This window comes from Pararge aegeria, chromosome 24 (genome assembly GCF_905163445.1).
Source record: "Pararge aegeria chromosome 24, ilParAegt1.1, whole genome shotgun sequence".
Taxonomy (NCBI): Eukaryota; Metazoa; Arthropoda; class Insecta; order Lepidoptera; family Nymphalidae; genus Pararge; species Pararge aegeria.
The window spans coordinates 11,848,301-11,874,664 of NC_053203.1; the positions used below are offsets into that span (position 1 = coordinate 11,848,301).

The 26,364-nt window shown below is 38.5% G+C and overlaps 1 protein-coding gene across 1 annotated transcript; it reads left to right on the forward strand.

Moving 5' to 3' along the window:
* The first annotated feature begins 621 nt into the window (after positions 1–621).
* LOC120634514 (ATP-binding cassette sub-family D member) lies at positions 622–23,606 on the forward strand. The gene is made up of 14 exons (XM_039905188.1): positions 622–1,044; positions 7,568–7,696; positions 7,990–8,194; positions 8,556–8,787; positions 9,686–9,825; positions 10,605–10,777; positions 11,721–11,895; positions 12,864–12,970; positions 13,860–14,016; positions 15,464–15,617; positions 18,176–18,322; positions 19,176–19,400; positions 20,600–20,725; positions 21,660–23,606. Exons 1-14 carry the CDS (start codon positions 880–882, stop codon positions 21,805–21,807), a joined length of 2,283 nt encoding a protein of 760 aa, XP_039761122.1. The 5' UTR covers positions 622–879; the 3' UTR covers positions 21,808–23,606.
* Positions 23,607–26,364: the final 2,758 nt, after the last annotated feature.

Below are 26,364 nucleotides of genomic sequence, written 5' to 3' on the forward strand. Positions count from 1 at the left end.
ACCGAATTAGCTTTTGTTTTTCTTAACTTTTTTAGGTGAATTAGTCTGTAGTGTTTATTAGTTATGTTGATGAAAATCGGCCCAAGACCGCCTCCATAAAATGGCGAATTTCAATTTTCACAAATCCCTCAATATGGGTATCACGTGAAAGGTCTTGACTAGTGGAATAATGTAGACAATAAATAAAGGGAACTAGGAATATTAACTAACTAAGATTTGGATAAGGAAAGTGGAATGATGACTGATATAATATGTAGGACCTTACGAATAATTTTTTAATTAGCGTACAGCTTATGAAGTTATGTTTGTTTTTTCTGTTTTTATTTATGCTGATACACTACGATATAGATGAGAAAACATTTTTTTTTGTTAGTACGATGTAAAACTTAACGTTTTTTTTTCTTTGTTACAGAAAGATGGAGGAGAAGGAGCACACGCAGCTGATAACGACTTGACAAAACAAGAATAAAACAAAACAAAATACTAACCAGTTACAGACTGTGATTTTAACCTTAACGTAATACGATCTCGTTTAATTTAGTTACAATAATTACTTAGAACAAACAAACAAGCAGCGAAACTAATATTAATAAAAATAAAACAAATAAAGTAATTTTACGATAATTTTTCACAAAATAACTACTATTTTTATACATTTAAAAGTTGCAAAATCTGTTAAATTAAATTGAAGAAATATATTGAAATCTGAAGTGACATGATGTACCTATATATTACCCATGATAAACTATAAACTTTAAATCGATTTCACGCACAGAGTATAAATAGATTGTAATTTACACAAACTGTAATTTACACAGTGGCATCGCCATAAAATATACACGAAATCCGAAACGCCGCGCCGTTCGGAAATAAACCAAAATGCCGGCGATATTGACGAAGATTCGCGAGCAAGCATCTCGCGTACAGCCCACGACGACGATAGCTCTGGGAGTGGGCGTGGGCGTGGCCTTAGCCGCGTGCGCTGTGTACGGTACCAGGGAGAAGAAGCAAGCACCCCCTTGTCATAACAACAATAACTATAAGGTAAGAAAATACATATTTAAAAGGTTTAAAGACATAAAGGGTACAAAAACAGTTACACTTAATGAGAAATTAAATTAACATAAATTAGTTAATATATTATCTTGTTTTTGTGTTACAAAACTAGCAGCTTAAACTAATACCAAATGAAGGTAGCGCGCTTATAAGAAACTAACTTTTGCCCGCGATTTCGTTCACGTTACGTTAAATACTTGATTTGGTAAATTTTAAAGCAGCAAGACTTTTTTTTAAACCTTTGTAAGGTTTAAAAAAAAAGTCTTGTATCATGTAATATCTTTATTCAAGTAGGCCCATAGGTGGCACGTTCGATGCGTACATTACATGAGAATTACACGGTAATGAGCTTAAAACTAAAGCAACGAGGGTTCAAAACGTGTCCTGGTCTAAGAAGAAACCTACAACAAATTTAGCTGGGTGTTTATTTTTAATCACCATCTCACATTGTCATTTAAAATTATTAGAAGAGCAACCGGGTTAGAGAAATAATTCACATCCAGGCTTTTTCATCGATAACGTAGTCTTTTATACTATAATAGGACTTTCCTATAAGCTTACTTACTTCCTTGCTTACTTGTTCAAAGTCTGTATTAAACAGACTTTGAACTTTTTAAGAGACATCTTCAAGATGATAATGGGTAGTTTATTGTAGAATTGTTTGCAATTTCCTTTAAACTAATTATATATGCAAATAAGTGATTCTAATTTCAATATTAATTCCTAAGTCAAAGTCAAATATTTGTTAATTTAAATAGGTAGGTCCATGAAAGACATTTTTGAAGCGTATTATACGAAAAGTGTTTACTTAGAACTAAACTGAGGAGGATCGCGCAGGGTCTAAGATAAATTCCATAATAAAGTTATTCCGCATAAAAATATGGACGTAAGTACTTATTTCTTCATGACATGTTCGAGGAATATATCTTTCATAAAACATGATTTTAAGCATTTTTCAAAGAATATGAAATAATTGCCATTGGAACATTTGAGAAGTATTTTACTACTCAAATAATCTCTAATTGAATATCGTCTAAATAAATTGTGAATTGAAGATTTGTCACGATAAAAATGTAATCGGTTAACGGTTAAACGCGATTTGTACATCACTACTCCGTTAAATGAAAATGCGTTAGCCAACTCGCAGAATAATAAATATTATTATTCGAAAAGCCAGCTATTTAGAAATGATATAGGGATACTCAAATACACTTAATTGAATTATATGAAGCTTTTAGAGGTCTAATAACAGGCATATAATAGGCATAAAACCATCAAATTTTATAGTAAACATTGTAAACTTTTATGCACCAATAAAATATTGGTTAAATATTGATACGCGCAATTCGCACGTTATTTATTTCCTTTTTTTTTATGCATATTGATTTAAATGATGACGCCATTAAGTAAAGTCAATAAATATTTAAGTCCGTAACACGTTCTTTTTAACCCCCGACGAAGAAACGACGGAGTTTTATTAGTTTGACATGGCTGTGTGTGTGCGTGTAAGTGCAATTTTGATTTGCTTTTGTTTGTTTGCAAGGTGAATTAGTTCTTAGCTAAGTTTGATGAAAATCGTAGATGGCCGCCGTCTCAAAATGGCGGACTAAATATTCTTTCACCACTCCAACAATGTCAAATGAAAGGGCTTGACTAGTAGAATAATGTACCTACACTATATTGGAAGACGGGGGCTTGTACTCGTAACGTAATTTTTAATGCTAACATCTAAATTTTATTTTTGAAAACATTCACAAAAAGTAAGATGCTCCAGCGTTAAAGATGTTGCAGTTTCGTACCGGAACGCTAAATCGCTAGCCTCCGACTAGACCCGGAGAGATTTTGAATCGACGAGGTCGTTAGATGACATCAGGCGAGTCGCTGGGAGCCGCTGGAGGCAAATGGCCCAGGACCGTGTATTGTGGAACTCCCTACAAAAGACCAATGTCCAGCAGTGGACGTCGATTGGTTGAGGTGATGATGATGATGATGAATTAGGAATGCAATAGGATAGTGCCATGACCGGATTAGATTTTAGTATGCAACGTTGCAATATGATTTTTTTTTCGTAATCTTTTATCGGCGACTTGGAGTCGTATCTCCAAGTCGCCGAATTCATCATAAATTAAATTTCATTAAATATTATCAGGCATAAGTTTGTAAATAGCTTAAGACAACCAAAATACGCTAAACATTTTTTCCCTTTTTTTTTTTTTTTTTTTTAATAAATAACTAAGAGAAAAGCACTTCTAATTTTCGTTACATGTAACTTTATTGTTTTGTATTCAGAACATTTTGCATAGCAGTGAAAAGGGTGTAACTATAATATACTCGAAAAAGAATAACATATATCTTTTTTTTTTGCTGTAAAAAATTACACAGATTATTAATACTTTAGGTTATTTCAACATCAACTTAAACCTAAGGCTTAACCTTAGGTTTAAGTTTCACATATATAATAGGTGAACAGTTGCTGCACGCACATTTTTTAGAATTCCGTATCCGAAGGGTAAAACGGGATTATATTTCTTAAACTCCGCTGTCCGTCCGTCTGGCTGTCTGTCTGTCCGTCTGGTATCACCAGGCTGTATCTAGTGAACCAGGTCGTATCACGGTTGATCATAATATCCGTTTTTTGAGCGGCAACACAAATACATAATCTGTGAAAATTTCTACAGTCTAACTATCAAGATAGACAGTAGAAATTTACTACTGTTTTACTATCAAGTTTTTTTACTATTACTAATTAAAAGATTCGAAGTATATGGAACTCTCCGTCCTTAAATTCAAAATTCATTTATTTCAAGTAGGTCTAGTTTATAAGCACTTTTCAGGCGTCAAGTCAGTCTGTTTGTTGTGACTCCGCGAACGGTTCGGAATGCATATTCTAACGAGAAGAGCAAGAAACTCAGCACATTGCTCTTTTTAACATCCTCTTATAATTTAATAATCTTTAAATTTATTTTTTTATTTTGTGAGACATGAGAGTGTAGTGGCCTGCTTCCAAACAGCCTTGTCGTTGAGGAATTCATCAACCGTGTAGTAACCACGATTGATTAAATGTGTTTTATTACATTGTTTAAACTTAGATAAAGGTTTAAACTATTATGCACAACCTGTCTGTCTATTTCCCTTTGTTTTCCTTATTCTAAGAATAAATAAATAAAGGTAGGTCTAATATAGTCACGTACAACTACCATTAAGCCAAAAGCAAGACGATTGGTTGCTCAGTTGGGTCGTAAAGTAAGGACAAACAAACAAACACAATTTCGCATTTATAAAATTAATAATGATGGTTATAAGGAACCTTCGTGCGCGAGTCCGACTAGCACTTGGCCGGTTTTTTATATTTCATTACGTAGTTTGCATTACGTTATTGCAACGAAATTAATATTTATTATAATTAATACTATTATATTATATTTTTGTGCATCTATATGTGTATTGTAATTATATATGCAGATTAACATAATTCGCACGTTTATACATAATGTTATAAATACTCGCGGCAACCTTGACTCGTGATATGATGAAACAGTCGAAGCGTGACACATAGCAAAAACTTAACTCTATTTTATCGTAATAGGATTAAACGAAACGATCGAGTGTTAGACTAACGTTTTGAGTATTCTTTTTAATTTAGTAAATACTAGATGTTGCCCTTTCATTGTCCGCGTTTATAACCTTTTTTTAACGTTCGTTTTCCTGGGCTAAAAATTTGTTATACGACTAAGACACCGAGAGGTGTCTTTGCATCGTTCGAGTTCATGTACCCACCGAATATAATTTTAATGGTTGCTTGAAAACTATCTATAAATATAGTTTTAGGAAACGTAACATCCAAAGCATTGAGAAATTTAATTGACTTATATAATGTAGCGGTAAGTTAAATATAATGTGTCTGTAACAAAGCGGCATAGTCGCATTGATGACAAAGCTCTTTAAATAAAGATAAAAAAAAAACAACCTATCTTTTAATTAAATAATAATTACTAGCGTATTTGTAAAAATCCTAATCAATTTAATAAAATATCTGGCAAATATGAATTTATACTTATCTAAAGTTTAATTATTTACCCAGTTTATAAATTTACACATGTCGCTCTCCGTCCTTGCAACTAAGCCAGTGGCGTGCACTTCATATATGCACAAAATCATTGCCTACCCTCAGATTTATATTTTTTATAACTCGTATAGGAGGAGGATTTTTGCCGTTTTATGACTTTTTCCTGCTGTATACCCTGGTAAGGAACCCAGTGAACGCCACTGAACTAAGTCTACGCTGTAAATCGATTCAATTGGTCACTTAGTGAGGCCGTAAAATAAGGACTAAGTAAAATTACTTAACAATTATTCATTGTAAAATCAACATCTCCTGAGGAAATTAAGCTTAATTTTCATAAACGACTTACCGCCTCTTCGAGGAACACTACTAAATTCGAATGGTTTTGATGCTTCAATTTTAGTCGTGTTCAAGGTTTCTGTATGCTCTAAATTCTTTGCCCGACAAGTACTTCTACGGCCTTGGCAGCAGCAGTAATGACTTGGAACATTCCCGAGCGCAAACGCTGTGAGCAGCGTAACATAGGTCATTGTAACAGGTTTTGGTGCGGCAGGTTACGGTTGCATCACAGCCATCAAGCGCGGGCTGAGACTATTGTCAGTGAAGTCAATTCTGAGCTTTATCACTGAAATTCAAAATTCAAATTCAAATTCATTTATTTCAAGTAGGCCTACTTTATAAGCACTTTTGAAACGTCAAGTATGTATGTTTGTAATGCCTCTACCACCGGCTCGGAAAGCAGATTCTACCGAGAAGAGCCGGCAAGAAACTGAGGGACCCTCCCTTCCAACTAGTGCCGTGCAGTTTTTATAGGAGTAAAAGCATAGCAAAGTTTTGCACTTAAAGCCAAAGTCAAAGTCAAAAATATCTTTATTCGAGTTGGCCACTTGCATTTTGATGCGTACATGAGAATTACACAGTAGTGAGATGATGGCGATAACCAAATTCGTAATCTTAGAAATACTAACGTTAGTTAGAAATAGGGTAAAGGATCTGATCTAAATCTCACTCTCCTATTGGGCAGAAGAGTAAAATAAACTGATCATCATGATGTCACGAAGAAATTTTCTCACCCCGAAATTTCTAACGACATAGAATAGAATAGAAAAACTTTATTGCAACACAACACAATAGGAAAAACACAAGGAAAAAGGAATATATAACTTAGTGCTAGGGTGCAAAGGCGGCCTTATCACTAAAAGTGATATTTTAAAGGCAACCAGAAATCAGATACAGCCCTAACATCACATGTAAAATTAAAATCAACTGACTCGTGTCATTTTATTCGGTACGCGTCGAGTAGCGTAGGTACTATGCACGTTTCGGTCTTGTATCTTCAATAGGGTTGTCATAGTTAAGCACTTAGAATGATTTGAATTAGTTTATATGGAAAAACAAATTTGCTTCTTTTGATTTAACATTTTTACAGGGTGATTCCTTATGAAATATACGTATGCACCCTTCAACAGTATTTCGTAATTAGGTTAGACGTTGTATGATCCGTAACATAAGTGTCGGTTTTTCAATAGTAATCAACTTTAACAAAATTATAACAGAGTAAAGCAAATCAGGGGAAATACCGATTCGTTCTCAGTCAATATTAAATATAAAACCACTTATTTGAACATATAATAAAAACAATGTAAATATTATGCTAGCCATTAAACATGATGGAACATTAGCATATTTAATAAAGAATTATAATTACGTGCTGTGCGGAAGAGATGCGCGAAACGTTACCGCCATTCTTATTTCTGCCGCCAAGAAGCTTTGCTTTGTTCCTGTCTGTAGGGCGTGGTTGCCGGTGTTATTAAATTCGAAATTCAAATATTCTTTATTTATGTAACCCTATCACAGGCACTCATGTTCATAATGTTCATACATATATGTTTACGAGCAATTCTTATGTAATTGGAATCTAGGGATCGGCTCCAACGATTTTCATGAAATTTAGTATACAGGGGGTTTCGGGGGCTGACCCGTGCCGTGCAGACGAAGTTGCACGGGTCAGCTAGTATACTATATGTGAGGTACTGGTTAACGGGTGGTAACTTAGTTCGCCAACTTAAGCACAAAGCTAAGAGGTCCTGGTCTGAGAGCCCAAAACAAACTTAGCCGGTTTTTTTTGTTATCACCATCTCACAGACAATTAATGTTTAGCTATGAAGTTAGAGCAATTCACACCCAAGCTCTTTTATTGATTAAGTATCCTTAAATATTGTAGTAAGATTTTTCTATAAGCTTACGTTTTATATGTATAAACTTTAAACTTGTTGGGAGACATCTCAAATATTTCATTCGGCAATTTGTTATAAAATAATGTACAATTTCCCTTGAATTTTAATGGTAGATTATAAAGGATGTTTATGAAAAAAATGTTTTTCCACTAGGTATTGAAGAATATCGTTTACAATGAGGCCTAATGTTTTGTATTTAAATGTGTTACAGGTAGCGAAAAATGGTCAGCTTCAAACAGTAGCTAATGGAGGCGAAGTGCAGAGCTGCGGGGGGAGTTGCGGGGCGGAGCAATGCGCGCTCTGCCGGGGGGACGCGGACACGGACAACAAACAGAATATTGTAAGTTCTTACCCTATATTTTTAAGTTCTTACCCCGTATTTGTTGCAACTTTAATCACATTTGTAAGTTCTTACTTGCATTTTGAAGTTCTTAATTAGTATTTGTAATTTCTTACCCTAGCTTTTAAATTCTTAACCCGTATTTGTATCTTTTACCCAATATACATACATAACAACCTGCTCTGTAGTGTAGTGTGGTTTATAAAGTACTTACTTATTACTACCCCAAAAAATTCCCGAGAACTGACGGTTTCGGAAAATATAATGTTATCGGCCTTTGTTCCATTTTTCAGGAAGATGCCGACGAAACGCAGTCAATAGAACCGGAACATGTGCCTGGCCTCAATTTGGAGTTCCTCAGGCAGCTGGTCAGCCTGGCGAGGATCATGGTGCCGGGGTTCCGTAGCCACGAAGTAGCGCTTCTCGCCGCACACACAGTCTGTCTGTTCACCAGGACCTTCCTGTCGATATATGTCGCGACCTTGGAAGGTTCAATAGGTAAGAGTTTGAGGAAGTCCTACCATATCAATATTATGCACGAACAAACTCGAGAGCGTCATGGTTTCTTCTTCTTCGTCCTTGGTTCACTTCACCACCGTGTAGTTTATGTTTTGTTTAGTGTATTGTATGTTGCCCGAACTCGGTTATCCCCGGAAACTAATGTTAACGAGCCGACGTCCTCTTGACACAACCGACTGTATCCCTTAAGTTTTTTGAAGTCTCCTTGACATTGACAGTTCATTTGTTAGATGCCAATACATTAACGTCAGCTGTCACCATTGACAATGGCAACTGAATATCGTTACCAAATTACAAAACACCCACTTTGTATTAATTCGACTTCCATCTTTGTCCACAGTAAAACACATAGTCCAAAAAGATCTCGGCGCGTTTTCCGCACTGCTCATGCAGTGGTTCGGCATAGCGGTCCCGGCCACCTTCATCAACTCCATGATCAGGTATCTGGAGAGCAGGCTGGCCCTTGCCTTCAGGACGCGGCTGGTCAACCACGCGTACGAGCTTTACTTCAAGAACCAGACGTATTACAAAGTTGCCAACCTCGACGCGAGGATAGAAAACGCTGATCATAGGTAAGACCAATACACATTCTCAGTTTTGCTGAGAGGCTAGTTACTTACCACCCGCATAGACACCGGTTAGGCTTATGGGTGTAATATAACTGCCACACTCCCTAACAGGTCACCCCGCTACCCGCTACCAGGTAAGATTGCAGTCAAGGGCTAATTTGTAATTGAATTAAAAGAAAAAAAATCGGGGGCAATACAATAATAAATGCTTCGACAATACACACACCGCCACTTAGCCCCAAAGCTAACCTAAACAGGTGTTATGGGCGCTAAGATGACTGTGCTATAAACACCCAGACACTAAAAAAACAATTCATCACACAAACATTTTCCAGTTGTGCCTTGGACTCAGAAAGCAGGGTCGATGCCAACTGCGCCAATCGGCGGTCAATAAGAATATAGTTGTCTCCTCTTCCCACGCGTGTCGTACGACTAAGAGTATATAGCGGGAAACGGGCAGAAGATTCCTCTGTGTGACTACTAGCATCTACTGCGATCACCAATCTGTTTGCAAACAGTCCCAACATAATCATCATATAAACCCATTACTGGCCCTCTACAATGCGCTGTACTCCCACAATGAGAAGGGGTAAGGCATAATCCACCACGCAGTGCGGATTGGTGAACTACATATACAGTCCCATAAATAAAGAGCTTTTAGTCCAGCAGCTTACTGCTATAGGCTATAGATTAACCGACTTGTCTCCGACTGGGGTTTTTCGGGATCTGGAACGCTAATGACACTGCAATAAAAAGCACGAGTATCATCAATTAACTAGGTATTAATAATTATATTAGACTCATTTTAACAGTACAACCAACAGTCTATCTCCAAAGACCCGATACTATTATGTTTACGGTTGAAACAAAATTAATAATTGTATTTTCTCCTTATCGACAGGCTCACAGAAGACGTTTCAGTATTCACACAGTCAGTAGCCCATCTGTACAGTTCACTCACGAAGCCTTGCTTCGATCTGCTACTCATAGTACTCACTCTGGCGAGCTATTCCAGTAAAATGAAGGGGAATATTTTCATTGGTGAGTGTTTCTGTTTATTTGGAGTTTAAGTTTTTAGCGTTATTAAAAATTTTGAATTTTTTTAGCGTCTTATTAAGCATTCACCTTTTGAAGTGTCAAAATTGGTACCGTACTCAGAAAATATCTCATAAGGCTTTCCTCGACCTCACACACACCATTGTAAAGCTACTAACAACGGTCATGTTATGTTTTTAAATAGCCACTACTTTAATAGTCACAACCTCCAATTATAAAGTCTAAAAAGTTGCCTTGTACTGGGCAAGTGTATCGTTATAGTAGATGGGGCTATCTGCTATAAATATATACTTGCTCATTACCATCCCTTAGCTCAGTAACTTGTTACCAGTTAGTATAAAGTGTGTGATAAGAAACGCTTCATATGTTGTAAGCTTCTTCTCGTACCATAATTTGAAACTGAAATTATAGTTTCACCATCATGTTAAGATGGAATTGGAAATGATATTGGAAAATAGATTTCAGAAATACCTCTCGGTTAGAGTTTTTTGCTTTTGAGGTCGTCTGGGATAAGTAACACTGCCATGTTAACTTAAGCCTTGCTGTGTTCAAGCCTGAATCAGTCTTTTTTGGCGGTGGCCCTCTTGGTTCGATTTCATTGAACACAGCTGAGAACACTCCCGACTAGCTAGTCGTCCAACGTCGTTCCAAACAAAAATCGGCCCATCTGTTCGGGAGCCAAGATGCCACATACAGGCAGCGTTAAAAAAAAGAACCTGAATTTATGAAACTGCGACATTGACTTTGACTTCGCTGCCCAACAGGCCCCGGCATCGCGACGGTGGTGATCTGCTTCACGGGGCAGTTGTTGCGGCTGCTGAGCCCGCGCTTCGGCGCGCTGGCGGGCGAGGAGGCGCGCATGAAGGCCAACCTGCGCCACGTGCACTCGCGCCTCATCGCGCACGCGGAGGAGGTGGCCTTCTACGGCGGGCACCAGGTGAGCTGGTGCATCAGAGTACCTACCTTTACTTGTTCTAGAGAAGAGCACAAGAACAGCGCCATCTTGTGGCAATGCTGGGCAACTTATTTGTAGTAATCGCCGGACCAAACAGATGCCCCATTGGTAAATGGAAAATGAGAGAACAATGTTAAAGTGTCTATTAATTTGATTCCTAGTTGTAAAGCCTCAGCAACCATGCCCTTCCGATCGGAACACAGCATTGCAACAATGCTTCTTAGCGGCATGAATAAGCGTGGTGGTAGAACTACCCCGGAAGAGATCTGGCTCTAAAAGCTCTATTACTACTGAATGTGCGTTTAAGTAATTAACATGTCACTTGCTTCAACGGTGAAGGAAAACATCTTGAGGAAATCTGCATGCCTGTGAGTTCTCCATAATGTTCTCCAAACAATCCGCACTGGGCCAGCGTGGTGGAGTACAGCCTAAACCCTCCTCATCGTGGGAGGAAACCCGGGCCCTGTAGTGGGATGGTAAAGGGTTGATATGATGATAATGACTTTTGGAAACCTTTTATTTGTTTATAGACTAAAGATGTAACATAAAAAAACTGGTTCAGATTCGTGATAACCTGCTCTGGCACCCAGATTTTGGGGTATCAGATCCTTAAGTAGTCGCATCATTTTGTCAACCCATTATTGTCCCACTACTCGAGCTCGGGTCTCCCCCCACAACCAGACGGTTTTAGGCCGTAGACCACTATGCTGGCTCAGTGCTGACTGGTGAACTCCATACGCCAACATTATAGAAAACTCTCAAGCATGCAGGTTTCTTTACGAAGTTCTCGTTCACCGTTGAAGCAAGTGACAAAGCGCATCTAACTTAGAAAAGTTAGAGGTGCGCGCTATCAGCGCCTATTTCCTGCCAAAAGTAGAGCAGGTTAAACCTCCCAAGGTCTCTAAGCGCACCCTCCCCCCGCCAGGTGGAGCTGGGCCAGCTGCAGGCGGCGTACCGGCAGCTGGTGGCGCAGATGACGTCGGTGTTCAACAAGAAGCTGTGGTACGTGATGCTGGAGCAGTTCTGCATGAAGTACGTGTGGTCGGGCACCGGCATGGTCATGCTGGCGCTGCCCATCCTCACCGGCACGCGCGCTGACGGTACGCCACGGACACATTGTACTACCATAACATATAGACATAATATGAAGAACTGTACCCATTATGACAGTAACAAAGAAAAAGAAAAAAATTAAGATTACCCAAGACTAGAACTAAGTATGGCAGTAAAACTATACAGGTTGAGGGAGCACTGCTATACAATAGTCTACCCAAAGAGATTTTTTGCGAGAAATCTTTTAAATAATTTAAAAACAAGTTAAAAAAGCATTGTTTAAATTTTTTATAAACGCGCCACCTTTTGTATTTTTGTGTTTGTTTTGTTTTTGTATCACACTAAACTAGATAATATATTACCACTTCTTTATGTTATTTTTTTAATTTCTCATTAAGTGAAACTGTTTCTTTTGAGAATAAATGTCTTTAAACCTAACAAAGAATAACAAAAATATCTTCTTCATCTAATGATATATGTGTTATCACCATATATTAAAACGGTGATAGCCATGTGGGTACGAGTACGTAGGGTAGAGATTTTTATCGTGTTTTTACCTACACTTGGCGGAAATATCAATTTCATAAATTTAAAATTTGCGAATTGGTGGACTCCAAACACCTTTGATAACGTTTTTTAGATTGGGCCAGCGTGGTGGACTACGGTCTTAACGTTAATGAGTTGATATGACGATTATGATGAAATTGTCCCAGCCACGAACTCGGTGCCTCCAACTTATAAAACAGCCCTCACCACTGCGTAAGGGAGGTTTTTTATATTAACGATAGGCCAGCGCTTGACGACATCAATGATGCGTTAGAAAGCAATGATGAGGTCTAGGTTGGAGCACTCACTCTAGCCTTGAAGGTACTCAAATTATACGTGGTAGGAAACACAGTTGCCGGGAGGGCGTTCGACATCTTAGCGGCACGTATCAGAAACGTGGATAGAAAACGTTTCGTGCGCGTGGTCGTGAGGTCGTCCACGTGATGATGTTTGTGATAACTGTTTGCAGGTAAATCGAATGAGAGCATCAGCGCAAGGACTGAATACATGACGACGTCGCGGAACCTGCTCAACTCGGCAGCAGATGCCATTGAGAGGCTCATGTCTAGTTATAAGGTAAGCTCATTTGTATAAGTTCTTCTTACCGGGATCCCAATTACAATAAAAATATTTTTTGATTTGTATATTTTTTTTTGATTAATCCCTTGGGATACCTTGGGAATCCCAAACGAGGGATTCCAGAGTAACTTTCGAGCGTAGCGAGGATGTTGCATAAGACATACTGCGGCCAACCTCCAGTAGTGGAGAGGCACAAAAAGAGAGAGAGAGACGTTTCAAAAGTGCTTATAAAGTAAGCCTACTTGAAATTAATGATTTTTTAAATTTAAAATGTATTTAAAAATTTTCGAACCGACAGGATTTGAACCTGCGACTTTCCAGCAATCTTTGACTGAGCTTTTCCCCAGTTAAGCTACGGCTCTCCTACCGTCGATGCCGAAATTAATACATCAGTCTTAAAAAAGCATTTCAGTCGATTCGATCAACTTTTTCAAAGGTTACAAAGAGTTGTTGTATAATATTATAAGTTTATTAGTTTTTTTACCTACACTTGGAGGAATAATCAATTTTTAATAAATTTAAAATGCAATTAAACATTTTCGTAACCGATAGGGCTTGTAACTGCGACTCTGTGGCATAATTTTTAAATTTATTTGCGCACTTGCAAATTGGGTAAAAATCTCCCATGCTATGTGTTTCCTCAAAAATACAATCTAGGGTTATTCAAGGGGCGGATAAACAAACTCCTTAAAAGCCGGCAACGCATCGGTGGCTCCTCTGGTGCTGCAGATGTTTGTGGGCGGCGGTGATCACTTAACTTGCTCGTTTGCCCGCTAATAATATATATAAAAAAAGATTAGAATATTATTTTTAAATTTATTTGCGATGCAAGAGGCCGTGGCATATGTTTTGTTCGAGTTGTGATGCGTGGTGGCGCGTGTGGCAGGAGGTGGTGACGCTGGCCGGCTACGCCACGCGCGTGTCCGACATGCTGGTGGTGTTCGGCGAGGTGGCGCGCGGCCGCTGCGTGCGCGCCGTGCACGTCGCCGCGCCCGCCGCCGGCTTCCAGGTCACCTTCCGCGACAAGCAGCCCGTGCCGCAGGGTGAGCTATGACACCACTCGGACCAGGCCTCCCCCTGTGCCACTCCGCAGCATTGGGCCAGGCCTACCCGTATGCCACTCCGCAGCATTAGAACGATGATGTAGGCGCAACAGGGTGAACCGACCTTACTTTAGACCAATCGGACCATGCCTACCCCATGTGCCACTCCGCAGCATGGAGCCAGGCTTACCTGTTTGCTACCCCACAGCATTAGAACGATGATGTAGGCGCAACAGGGTAAACCGACCTTACTTTAGACCAATCGGACCAGGCCTCCCCCTTTGTCACTCCGCAGCATTAAGATGATTGAGTAGGCGCCGCAGGGTGAACCGACCTAAGCCTACACCACTTGGACCATGCCTCCCGCTGTGCCACTCCGCAGCATGGAGCCCGGCCTACCCGTTTGCTACTATGCAGCATTAAGACGAAAGTATAGGCGCCGCAGGGTGAACCGACCTTACTTTAGACCAATCGGACCAGGCCTCCCCCATAGGCGTCGCAGGGTGAACCGACCTTACTCTAGAGTTAGACCACTTGGAGCAGGCCTACCCCTATATTGCTCCCAGCATTGGGCCAGGCCTACCCTTATGCTACTCCGCAGCATCTCCTGAGTCCAGAGCTATTTTTTTTTCTCCCGGAAACCTAGTTAGTGTAGCCACTAGAAATGTCGCAATCATTTCTCAGTCTTGAATATATTTGGAAATTTAAGGTCAAATAACCAAAAATACATCTTTTTTACCGCCATATTCAGAGGACTCAAAGACAAACAGCAATGAAAGTAAGAGAAACCTTGACGTACTTTATATTTTCATACCAAAAATAATTGGATTGGCGGCGTAATAAAATTCACTTTGTTTATGGCATTATAACAATGCTTTTACACCAGTCAGCTATGGCCATGGTTTTTAATAAAAAATAATATTAGAATTGTGTGTGATTGGTGGAAAATTATCGCCAATAAACAGAGCTCGCCATGAGAAGAGCCCCAGGGCACGACGACATGGGGGGGGGGAGGGGACGTGGGAGACGTCGACCCGAGGTTGCCTCCAACGAGGGCTCGGACCTCGGCTTGGTTCAACGTTAATCTGAGTGTTAACTGCAATATTCGCCAAATGTGCCTTTTATACCTTTCTTACCCCCACCTTATTTATCTAAGCCCCTCCCACCTCATTAGTGCCTATGAATATGTCCAATAAAGGTGAAGTTGATAAACGGATCCGGAACGAAACGTGTGTAGAGGGTACTGTTTGGTGTGGAGCATAAGAATTGAAGAAATTATCAATTACGCCATACAGATTCGCCTGCTTTTCGCGGAGTATAGCAAATTAAGGTCAACTTTCATAATATTTTGGAATTCCGCAGAGTACCGCCTGCTTCTATCCAATAATGCCACTTTTATAGCGTTATCATACTTATTCTGATTCTTACGTGTTTATTTATGTTTCAGGTAAAATTTCTTACACAACAGACCTGTCGATCCGTCTCAAAAATGTTCCGATAGTGACTCCCGCGTGCGACGTGGTGGCCAGCGGGGTGTCCATCGAGCTAAAGCCCGGCACGCACCTTCTGATCGTCGGGCCCAATGGATGTGGGAAGTCCAGGTATGTTTCTATCTTAACTTCTTCAAGGCTTCTTCAAATGTTGACATTTAACAATGACAGAACATTTGACGGCCGATTGGCGCAGTGGGCAGCGACCCTGCTTTCTGAGTCCAAGGCCGTGGGTTCGATTCCCACGACTGGAAACGTTTGTGTGATGAACATGAATGTTTTCAGTGTCTGGGTGTTTATATGTATTTACGTATATTATTTATCAACATATTCATCAGTCATCTTAGTACTCATAACACAAGCTACGCTTACTTTGGGGCTAGATGGCGATGTGTGTATTGTCGTAAAAAAAAAAAAAAAAAAAAAAATATCTCTGTAGCTGCTAATATAAGTTTTTCAAAGATTTTACAGAGAATGGGTAGTACAGATAAAGTCAAAGTCAAAAATATCTTTATTCAAGTAGGCCCACAGGTGGCACTTTTGATGCGTACATAAGAACCACACGGTAGTGAGATGATGGCGATAACCACATTCGTAAACTTAAAACTAAAGCTACGAGGGTTCCAAACGCGTCCTGGTCTAAGAAGAAGCCCACAACAAACTTAGCCGGGTGTTTTTTTTTTTTTTGTTATCACCATCTCACAATGTCATTTTAAATTATTAGAAGAGCAACCTGGTTAGAGCAATAATTTACACCCAAGCTTTTTTATCGTTTACGTAGTCCTTTATACTATAATAGGACTTTTCTATAAGCTTACGTTTAATACAAACTTTGAACTTTTTAAGAGACATCTCCAAGATGACAATTGGTAGTTTATTGTAGAATTGTATGCAATTTCCTTTAAACGAATTATGAATTTTATGTAACCTAGTATATTGCACTGTAAGTTTATTCTTACTTCTAATGTTTAAATTATTGCAGTCACATTTTTTCTTAAATTTAGAAATGTTTTTATGAACGTACATTAAATTGTCAAATATGTACTGACTATACACTGTCATTATTTTAAAATCTTTAAATTTATCTCTCAATGACTCTCTCGGACGCATTTTGTAGATAGAACGAACAGCCCTCTTCTGCAGCACGAAAATAGTGCTAATATCAGCAGCATTACCCCAAAGTAAAATTCCATATGACATAATGCTGTGAAAGTAACTAAAATATACCAGTCTCGCAGTTTCTACGTCGGTCATATGGCGTATCTTCTTTACCGCATAGGCAGCAGAACTAAGCCTGTTCGATAAATTATTTACATGAGGGCCACATTGAAGTTTAGAATCTAACGTTATTCCTAGAAAAACTGTCGTATCCTCCAGTTTCAGTTCCTCATTATTAAGTAGTACAGTGGTTTTCACGTGTTTAACATTAGGTAAAGTGAATTTAATGCACTTGGTTTTTTTTCCGTTAAGAACCAAATTATTAGCTTCAAACCACTGTACCACTTTAGCGAGAGAGTTGATATTGGGTCTAAATTTAGAAGATTCGGTAGTACTAGCCGATTTGAAAAATTGAACTAATTTTCCGTGTTTCATCAAGTCAGGATACATGCCACAGTCTATACAATTAATAAATATGAATGATAGATCGGGTGCAACTATATCAATCATGGACTTAACAACGTTAACGGAAGCGCCCCACAAATCATTTGTTTTCTTATTATTTATTAAATTAAATGTCTTTATAACATCTGAACTACTAACATGTCTGAATTCAAAATGATTATTACATCCTTCAACAAAGATTCGATAAACAGTAGAGGCAATTTCTGAATTTTCTCTGGACTGGTCTGGGCTAATTACCCTACCGACAAAAACGTGGCGCTAGTTTAGTGCGATGTCGTGTAGAAACCTATTAGGGGTGTGACAACCATACTACCTTACAGGTTAGCCCGCTACCAACTTCGATTGAATCACTTACCAGATGTGGCTTTGCAGTCAAGGGCTAACTTGTAGTGTATGTAAAAAAAAACTGTGTGTGTAATTATGTACTCGCGTTAGAAGTTATAAGATAAAAATCTTCCAGAAATTTTATCTTTCGCCTTATTTCTACGTTTGTAGAAAAAACGACAATAGAAAAAACATGTAATACATACGAAGTTTTATATAAAGGCATTATCTAGTTAATTCATTACGGGACAACCAAGTTCCACTCAACATTAAATTTTAAGATTTTTGTATAATTAAATCACCTATAGTTAGTTCAATCCGTATACTCGACACCAAACAAGACAATGTACCCTCTACGCACGTTTCGCTCCGAAACCGGAGCATCCTCAGGAGATGTTGACTTAACATTGAACAACTTAACAATTATTCATTTTCATTTTCATTTCAGCTTAATTTTCATAATAACTTTAGGGTGTTGGTTTTTTGTCGCATCGTAAAAATTTACTCTCATCATTTTTCTCATCAACATCGCTATAAGTGATAAGGCCGCATTTGTTACACAAATTTAATTGACTTGTACCTTTGTTGTTTTGTCTCTTTTATTTATTTTTTTCTTGTGTGCAATAAAGTATTTTTGATTGATTGATTTTCCCAAACGCGCCAAAAGAAGTATAACTTCAGAAACTTGTGGTGATTGCTCATCGGCTGAACGTCGGTTGCAGCTTGTTCCGCATAATCTCCGGGCTGTGGCCGGTGTTCGGCGGCGAGCTGAGCGTGCCGAAGCCGTGCGAGTGCGCGCACTGCGCCGCCGAGCCGGGCGCGCCGCCGCACTGCCTCGCGCGCCCCGTCATGTTCTACATACCGCAGAGGTTCGTGTTGCGACGCCGATTAAAGCATATAACCAAAAATGAACCACTTCAACCTCGCGACTCGTTGAGCTATGTCGGTAACTTTAGTTCTTCTACGGATCTCCTCATTTCAAGGTTTTTTAAATTTGGATTTTATGACGAGCATTAATTACTTCAAGTCTTGAAACATCTAGGCATCCAGCGTTGTTGAAATGCAAAATAATAGCAAATAATTTGCAATTAAAATGAAAACATAGGCTAAATAAAACTTATAGCTAAACTGCCTACTGTTAAAGTCATGCCGGCGTGGAATTGCGCCAATAATAAATATATAATATAAATATATTACGACAATACACACATCGCCATCTAGCCCCAAAGTAAGCGTATCTTGTGCTATGGGATCTAAGATAGCTGATGATTTTTTATGCATATAATAAACATAAATACTTACAATATACAGATGAATACCCAGACACTGAAAAACATTAGTATTCATCAGCCAATCTAATCAACAGCCTTAGACTCAGAAAGCAGGGTCACTGCCCACTGCGCCATTCGTCGTTTATTTAATATTTTATTTGATTCGAATTTTTGCTCGCACTTTTTGTTTGTCCTATAAATAAAAGAAGGGTTTTCTTTTTGTTATTTTCATGTTTTAACGTTAATGTAGAATTTTTTAAATTGTTTTTATGAACTACAACTAGTAACCTTTTACGCCACAATTATCTGAACCAGTTCTGAATTAAAACACTCACTAACTATATATCAGGGTATATATATAGGTGCTATATATAGGATCTCTATTAAGAGCCGAGTCACGAATGGGTGACCATGATCGGACTGTAAATAACGGGACAATCCTCTTTTCTAGGCCATACATGTCAATGGGCTCCCTCATAGACCAGATCACGTATCCGTCCCGCGTGTCGGACGACGACGCGGCGGCGGAGGCCCGGGCCATGCACATCCTGCGCGTGGTGAGGCTCGACGCATGCGCGGCGCGCCACGGGGGGCTCCGAGCTGTCTGCGATTGGAGGAGCACTTTGTCCGGAGGCGAGAAGCAGAGAATGGCGTGCGCTAGAATGTTCTATCACAGGTGAGCAACTTTGTATGACTTAGCGAAAGGATCTGGGGGCCAAGTTTATACAACGCGTCACAGAATTACGAAATAATATTTACGGATGCATAAGTATATTTCATAAGGAATCAACCTAAAAAAAAAAATATTAAATCAAAAGCATATTTATTTCACCATACAAACGAATCCAAACCATTCCAAGTGTTAACTTATGACAACCCTATTGAAAATAAACGACCGCCACGCGCATAGTACCTACGCTACGCGACGCGTACCTAATAAAGTGACTGGAGTTACATTATTAGGTACGCGTTTTTGTATTATTGTATCTTATTTCTTTCAGTTAAAAGTATGGCAGTGGTTTATTCAAAAGATTCATACTATTAGGTTTTCGGTTTCACAGATAAGTCTCAGAAACAGTACAAAACCTCATGATGACAGTAATAATGTATCGCTATATTATTGTATTAATCAACAAGGCAATGCCTAATTGAGTAACGCTTAATCAATGAAGATTCCTAGGTATACATTTACCTTAAACCAATCGATTTTCACTAAACAACTCATGTAACCTTACTTGTCAATCCTTTTTGTGGATTTAAGATTATTAAAAAAAACCGTATTTATATTTTCTTTCATCCGTCAAGTGTCAGTTTAACAGTACCCTCAACTTTACGTATGGTGGTAACTTTAGACGCCGCGTAACGTCGTTAGACATACCTAACGGAAGAGTTCGTGAAATTTCTGTTTCTCTAGGAATCGCTTTAATCACTAGGCATCCGACTAAGCCGATTCCTGTGTTTAGTGAAAACGGCCATGACTTGTTTATTTTATTTATCTTCAAATAGCTGTTGCCGGCATTCTTCGCCCGCCTTTATGACGATTTTTAATAATCCCCCGTTAGTCCTCCTGGCATAAAAAGTTAAGACTAGAAAGGATTCTGTTAACATTCATAATGGAATAAAAAAAACCGAATAATAATTCGACTGTGAGATGGAGATAACAATAAAAAAAAGTTAAGTTATTTTAAGTTTGGTGCGGACTCTTCTTAGACCAGGGCGCGTTGCGAACCCTCCTACCTTTGGTTTTAAGTTAAAGAATGCAGTTATCGAAATCACCTAACATGTATGAACGCTTCATAAGTGCCTGTAATAAGGTCTACATGAATAAAACATTTTTGAATTTGAATTTAAATGATAACCCGTTTATATTCCCAGACCGGTGTACGCGCTTCTGGACGAGTGTACGAGCGCCGTGTCGCTGGAGACCGAAGTGGTGATGTACGAGGAGGCTATCAAGGAAGGCATCACGCTGCTGTCCATTACCCACCGTCCGAGCGTTTGGTAAGCTAAAAACTTTAACCTTCCATCTTGAACCCAATTCTAGCATTTCTTTATGAATACTTTGAGAACCCCTTCGTGCCAAATTTAAAGAAATAGGTATACTTACAGTAGCCTCGCAATATATTTATAACCAATCGTGGTTACTACGCGATGGATGAATTCCTTAACGACAAGGCTGCCAAGGCAAAGAAAAATTCTAAAGATAGTTAAACTATAAAATGATGTTGGAAAAGAGCAATCTGCTGAGGTTCTTGCCGGCTCTTCTCAGTGGAATCTGCCTTCCGAACCTTAAATAAATGAATTTTGAATTTGAACAAAAGGTTAAGAAAAACAAATAGGAAACCCGCATTCTTGCGAGTTCTCCATAATGTTCTCAAGCCAATTCGCACGTCGCTACGCCCTCGCGTAAATTGCGAAATAGACTAAACAAAGTCGACAGATAGGTGGAGGTAAGAGTAGGGTGTTTAGGTGGTAACTACCCACGTACGAAGTCTCCCAGCAGGCAGGAGTAGTCAATGTGAATAGTCATATTGATAGTAACAAAGAATAGCTAAAATATTGTATTTATCTAATGAAATTAGATAAATACAATATTTAGTTGGTATATTATGAAAAACCTATTTTATTTATATTCCAAGAGAGATTGGTACGATGCAACTGTAGCATACTGCAAAATGTAGCGATCCGACATGACGGGTGAAACGCCGAACACAAAATTAAGACGTCATTTCTATACAGACATAATTTTGTACAATTTGCACTTTTAAAGCATTTTGTGATTTCAAACTATGGTCTGCTAAGTTTTTTTGCTATCAATAATCTTTAGCTATGGAACGAGGACTTACTAAAGCTCTAATTTGCTTATTTACGGTCATAACACCATATGGCATTTTTTCAAAATTAGTCATCATGTCAATTATCGTTTTGTTAATAGGAGATACCACACCCACGTGCTGGAGTTCGACGGCGCGGGGAGTTGGTCCTTCCGGCCGCTGGAGAAAGACGCGCCCGCCGTCACGCCCTCGCTGCCCCGCATCGCCGAGGCGCCCGAGACCCTCGACAGGGAGCCCACCATCGAGTGACGCGCCGCCCGCGGACACCGGCCGGCAACCAGCGCGGGGCCTGCGACGACCGGCCGTGTGCTGAACCAGACCGTGGCCCCACCACGCGTAGCTTACACTTCTGTCGAAAATAGCACGGATGGCATGGGCTGGAGACATTCTACTTTCCCGGGAAAGGATCTAATGTTATTTTCTCCCACAGCTTTATCAACTCTCCGAGCGTTAGCGCATAAGTGGAAACAATATCCAAATAATAAATGGGGCTAAACTTATCCGGTTCCTTGTTGCCGTGCTTTGGCAGGTGGATGCGTTTATTTTATCCCCGGATATAATCGGGGGATATATTGTATGTCTCCTGTTCATGCCGTGCTGACCCAGTTAAGGTAATCCAGACGAACTAATGGTACTGGGGAGCCTTTTGTTTTGAAGGTCATATGTGTCTGTGATTTGTGAAGACTACAGACGGGGCGATTGGTGATTAGGATGGTCTCTAAATCTTTAAGAGTGTCGAGGGGAGGCTCCGTGCCCAGGTTGAGATTTCAAGGGCCAAATTCTTCTTCTTGCCCTTGTCCACTTTAGGTGGAATCGGCACAACATGTTTTCTTCAATTTTGAAGACGTAACTAGTTTTTTTTTGCTAAGGGGCCAAAATTCATGTGGTAAATTAACCGTGTTTCTGGATCGAAGCAATCGAGGACGTGGCTAGGTTAGGTTATCAATTAATCAGTACTGATGAATGTTCCTGATACGGGACACATCTTGAATAATGGAAATGTTTGTTGTACTATTGTAACAACAGCCGCTAGTACCAGCTATTATTTACTGCAATTAGTTTCCCAATACCAACGAAATCAGAACTGCGACCTGATTTTTTATGACACAAGAACCGTATAACTTTTACCACCTCGACATCATCATCATCATTCCATGAAACCATTACCCAAGCCCACTACAGAGCACGGGTTTCCTCCCACAATGGGAACGGGTTGAGGCCGGAACACACCACGGCAACACACCTTTGAGAACATTATGTAGAACTCTCAGGCATGCCGGTTTTCTCACGATGTTTTCCTTCACCTTCGAAGCAAGTGATATTTTATTCACTTAAAACGCAACGAACTTAGAAAAGTTATAATAAACTGATCGATGCTCGACATACACATTTAGGCACAGATGTTTCAGGTCTCATTCAATATAATAATAATAAGAAACTTTCCTCTGTTCTCAATAAAGAAACATACATTTTCGATAACATAATGTGTTATTTATTTATAGCTCTTAAAGATATGTTTAATATCCATCCATTTAAACATTCTCATTTTAGGGCAGTAATTAGAGTAAAGTTAAAAAAAATCTCTAACGAGCTATAATTAAATTTTGGGGACAACATATTACGTGAGTGCGGTACAGTTTCTATGTCATAAAAATTCGGGGTCCAGCGAAAATTAAACTGAGATGAGCTGAGAGATTTTGTAAAGATGAGATTTTTCGAAAAGGTCACCTTTTAGGGTGATGACAATCCGATCCAAAGCTACGTAAGTTTAGCATAAAATGGATATAAAACCTAGGCAGTCTATAAATAGACTGATTTTTAGGTCGTTCAGTCAAACGTATATCGAGGTATACCAGTTTTTAGTGTAATTTTAGTACATTTAAGGTTTTTTATATTTTATTTTACCTTTAATCTAAATGTTACCTTAGTAATATTTTTTGATGTGATAAAACAAAGAACGTTTAAATAGGCGATGTAAGTTGAGGTAACTTTGCTGTTTGATGTCACTTTGTCAACAGACAAGCGTAAAATGGTTCGTTTTTTATATTTTAATCCACAATGCCCAGTTTGCATAATTCAAATTTAATTTCACATTAATAAATTAAATGTAGCTTTAATTTGCATAAAATAGACTGCGATGTCTTTATTAATAAATTTTACTGTTTACCTTCAGTCTAGAGTAACGCTTTAATTCTATACGCCCAGTTTAATAAGCGTGGTGCCATGACACATGTCGTAAAATAAATCGATTCGTAATATGGACGTTTGCAAGCACATTGTACTCTTAACAAAGTGATAAATTGATAAAAAAGTTACATGTAAAAAAAACGGTATTTGTACCCATTATAATCACACCAGTATCCAGAAATTGGAATTTGGTCCATCCACGAAATTTGGTTATAGCAAAGAATTTTACTAAGTAAATAGAACTTTTTTTCTCTTTTACGTTGTCTGGGCAATGTTACATAGAAAAGGCAAAGTTCCTTCATTAGTGTATCCGTTTTATTAATAGCCTAAAATATTATTTTAAATAATAAAAATAATTTGGATACACATAGATTTGTAATATTAGAGAATCGTGTCTATGACTAACATAATATATTAGTTTTTTTTTACATTATGGTAATCGAAGTTGGCTGTATAAAGCTGAGGGCAGACATATTGCGTTACCGCAACAGTAACCGCACGTCGCAATCATTGTTTTTTTAAACGATCCGAGTCAATTAAGGAAGTTGTCAGTACTTTTTTGATTTAGTAACCTTTAAATTAAAATTTCTTTTTGACGGTAAATAATTGTCAGTTTCCTAAATATTAAATATCAAGCTTTCGCAGGACGCCTGGCAGATATAAAATATCTTGCCGTTTTTGTATAGAAAATTTGCAAATAAGGATAGTTTAAGTATGGCATAATCAAAAAAAAAATATTATAGTTATTTATGAATCCTATGATAAGGAAATTATGTTTTGTGCTCACGATTTATCACATCATTTTTTTCAGCAATAAGTATTTGATTTTATAAATTTTAAATGCATATAAAAATTTTTCGGAACCGACAGGCTTATAATTATTAAATAATTTATAAAATTCATAATTCCTCCAAGTGTAGGGAAAAACACTAATAAAAATTATAAAAATATAAAAAAAAAATAATAAGTATTTAATTTTGATTTTGCTGCCCAAGTTCTACTTTAGATGAATTTAAAACACGTTCTTAGTCAGGTTATATAACTGTAGGAGTCGAATCGCTGCCGCCACTCAATCAGTGTGATGTTCAGTGCTGTTGCGTTTATGCAATCTGTGTGTATTCAGCTTAAAAATGTTTGGTTTTAATGTGAGACTGTCCAGAATAAAATCATATAATTTAAGACTCAACACTGACACGACTCAAGTTAAAGCATTGGAAACTGAACTTTATAGCTGTCATATAAAGTCCACATTCCAATGCTTTAAGCGAAGTCGAGTCGGTTTGATAAATGAAATCTTACTCAATCATACCTTTGTTTGTAAGTTCTGGACGGTCGGTAAGCGATACATATCGACGTATTTCTGTACGGATTGTAGTATATATTTATTAGATTGCGACGTAAGTGTGAATACGACTGTATATAAGTGTAACATATAACATATGACTATACTATGTGTAGTGTGTAGCGGCTACCGACAGTGATGTCTGTGGTGATAAGAATAAAGGGGTTTTATATATGTATACTGCTTTGTGTATTATTTTATGCCATCCCAGCGACCTGTATTATGGAATTAAAATCTCGAAGTTATATACGGTACGGCCTGTATTAAAGCATTCCTGACATTTCCTGATACAAGTCTGACAGCAATCTGAGAAAACAACAATGTATAGTTGACTTCGTAATCAAATCAGCATAGCTAGAATGGGCAGAAGACAATTATCTCCCCGGGGAAAGGATAAAAATGTATCTTCTCCCACAGCTTTATCAAGTCTCAGAGAAATAATAAACGAGGGTAAGCTTCTCTATTCCATGTTACCGTCCACCTGCCTTTATTATATCCCATGTTATGGGATATTCTTTTTGTCTAGCCCCGCTGGAATGTGTTCCCTAGAGATATGGACATCGCTCGACGAGTCACATCGCTCGAAGAACCGATAAACGTTAGGGCCCAGCCATCTAAGCCCAGCTGTGAACGCCAATCGGTTGATCACTCAGATCATTATCAAATGATAGTTATCAATAGTTACTTATTATATTAAAATTTTCTTATTCATAAACAAAAATAACCTATAACAACCTATTTACCTAACTAAATTCGAAAATTCGAAATTCATTTATTTATAGTAGGCCTAGTAAAACCACTTTTGGAACATCAAGTTTCTAGTGAATTCACCGGTTCGAAAGGCAGATTCTGCCGACAAGAAGCCGGCAAGAAACTCAGCAGGTGCTCTTTTTCAACATCAACTGTTTACAGTTTACATTTTAAAATTAATTTTTCTATCTTGTGAGAGATGAAAGCGGAGCCGGATGCTTCCAAGCAACCTTGTCATGAAACTAAAAATCTAAAACGTCTTCGAAACCACCGCAGCGAGCCAATTTGCTAAAATGCTTGCAGCATTGCCCCTTTTAACAGTGGACCGTTGATGATGATGATGATGATGATGAAGGAAACTAAACCGCGCTTTTACCAATTGACTGGGCAGCGCGTTGCCAACGGAAATGAGCTCGCTCGTTTCACATTTTGTATGTTTGATCTCCGTAACAAACTTGGATAAAGAAACTGCATCATATCAACCCATTACCGGCTCACTATAGAGCACAGGTCTCCTCACAAAATGA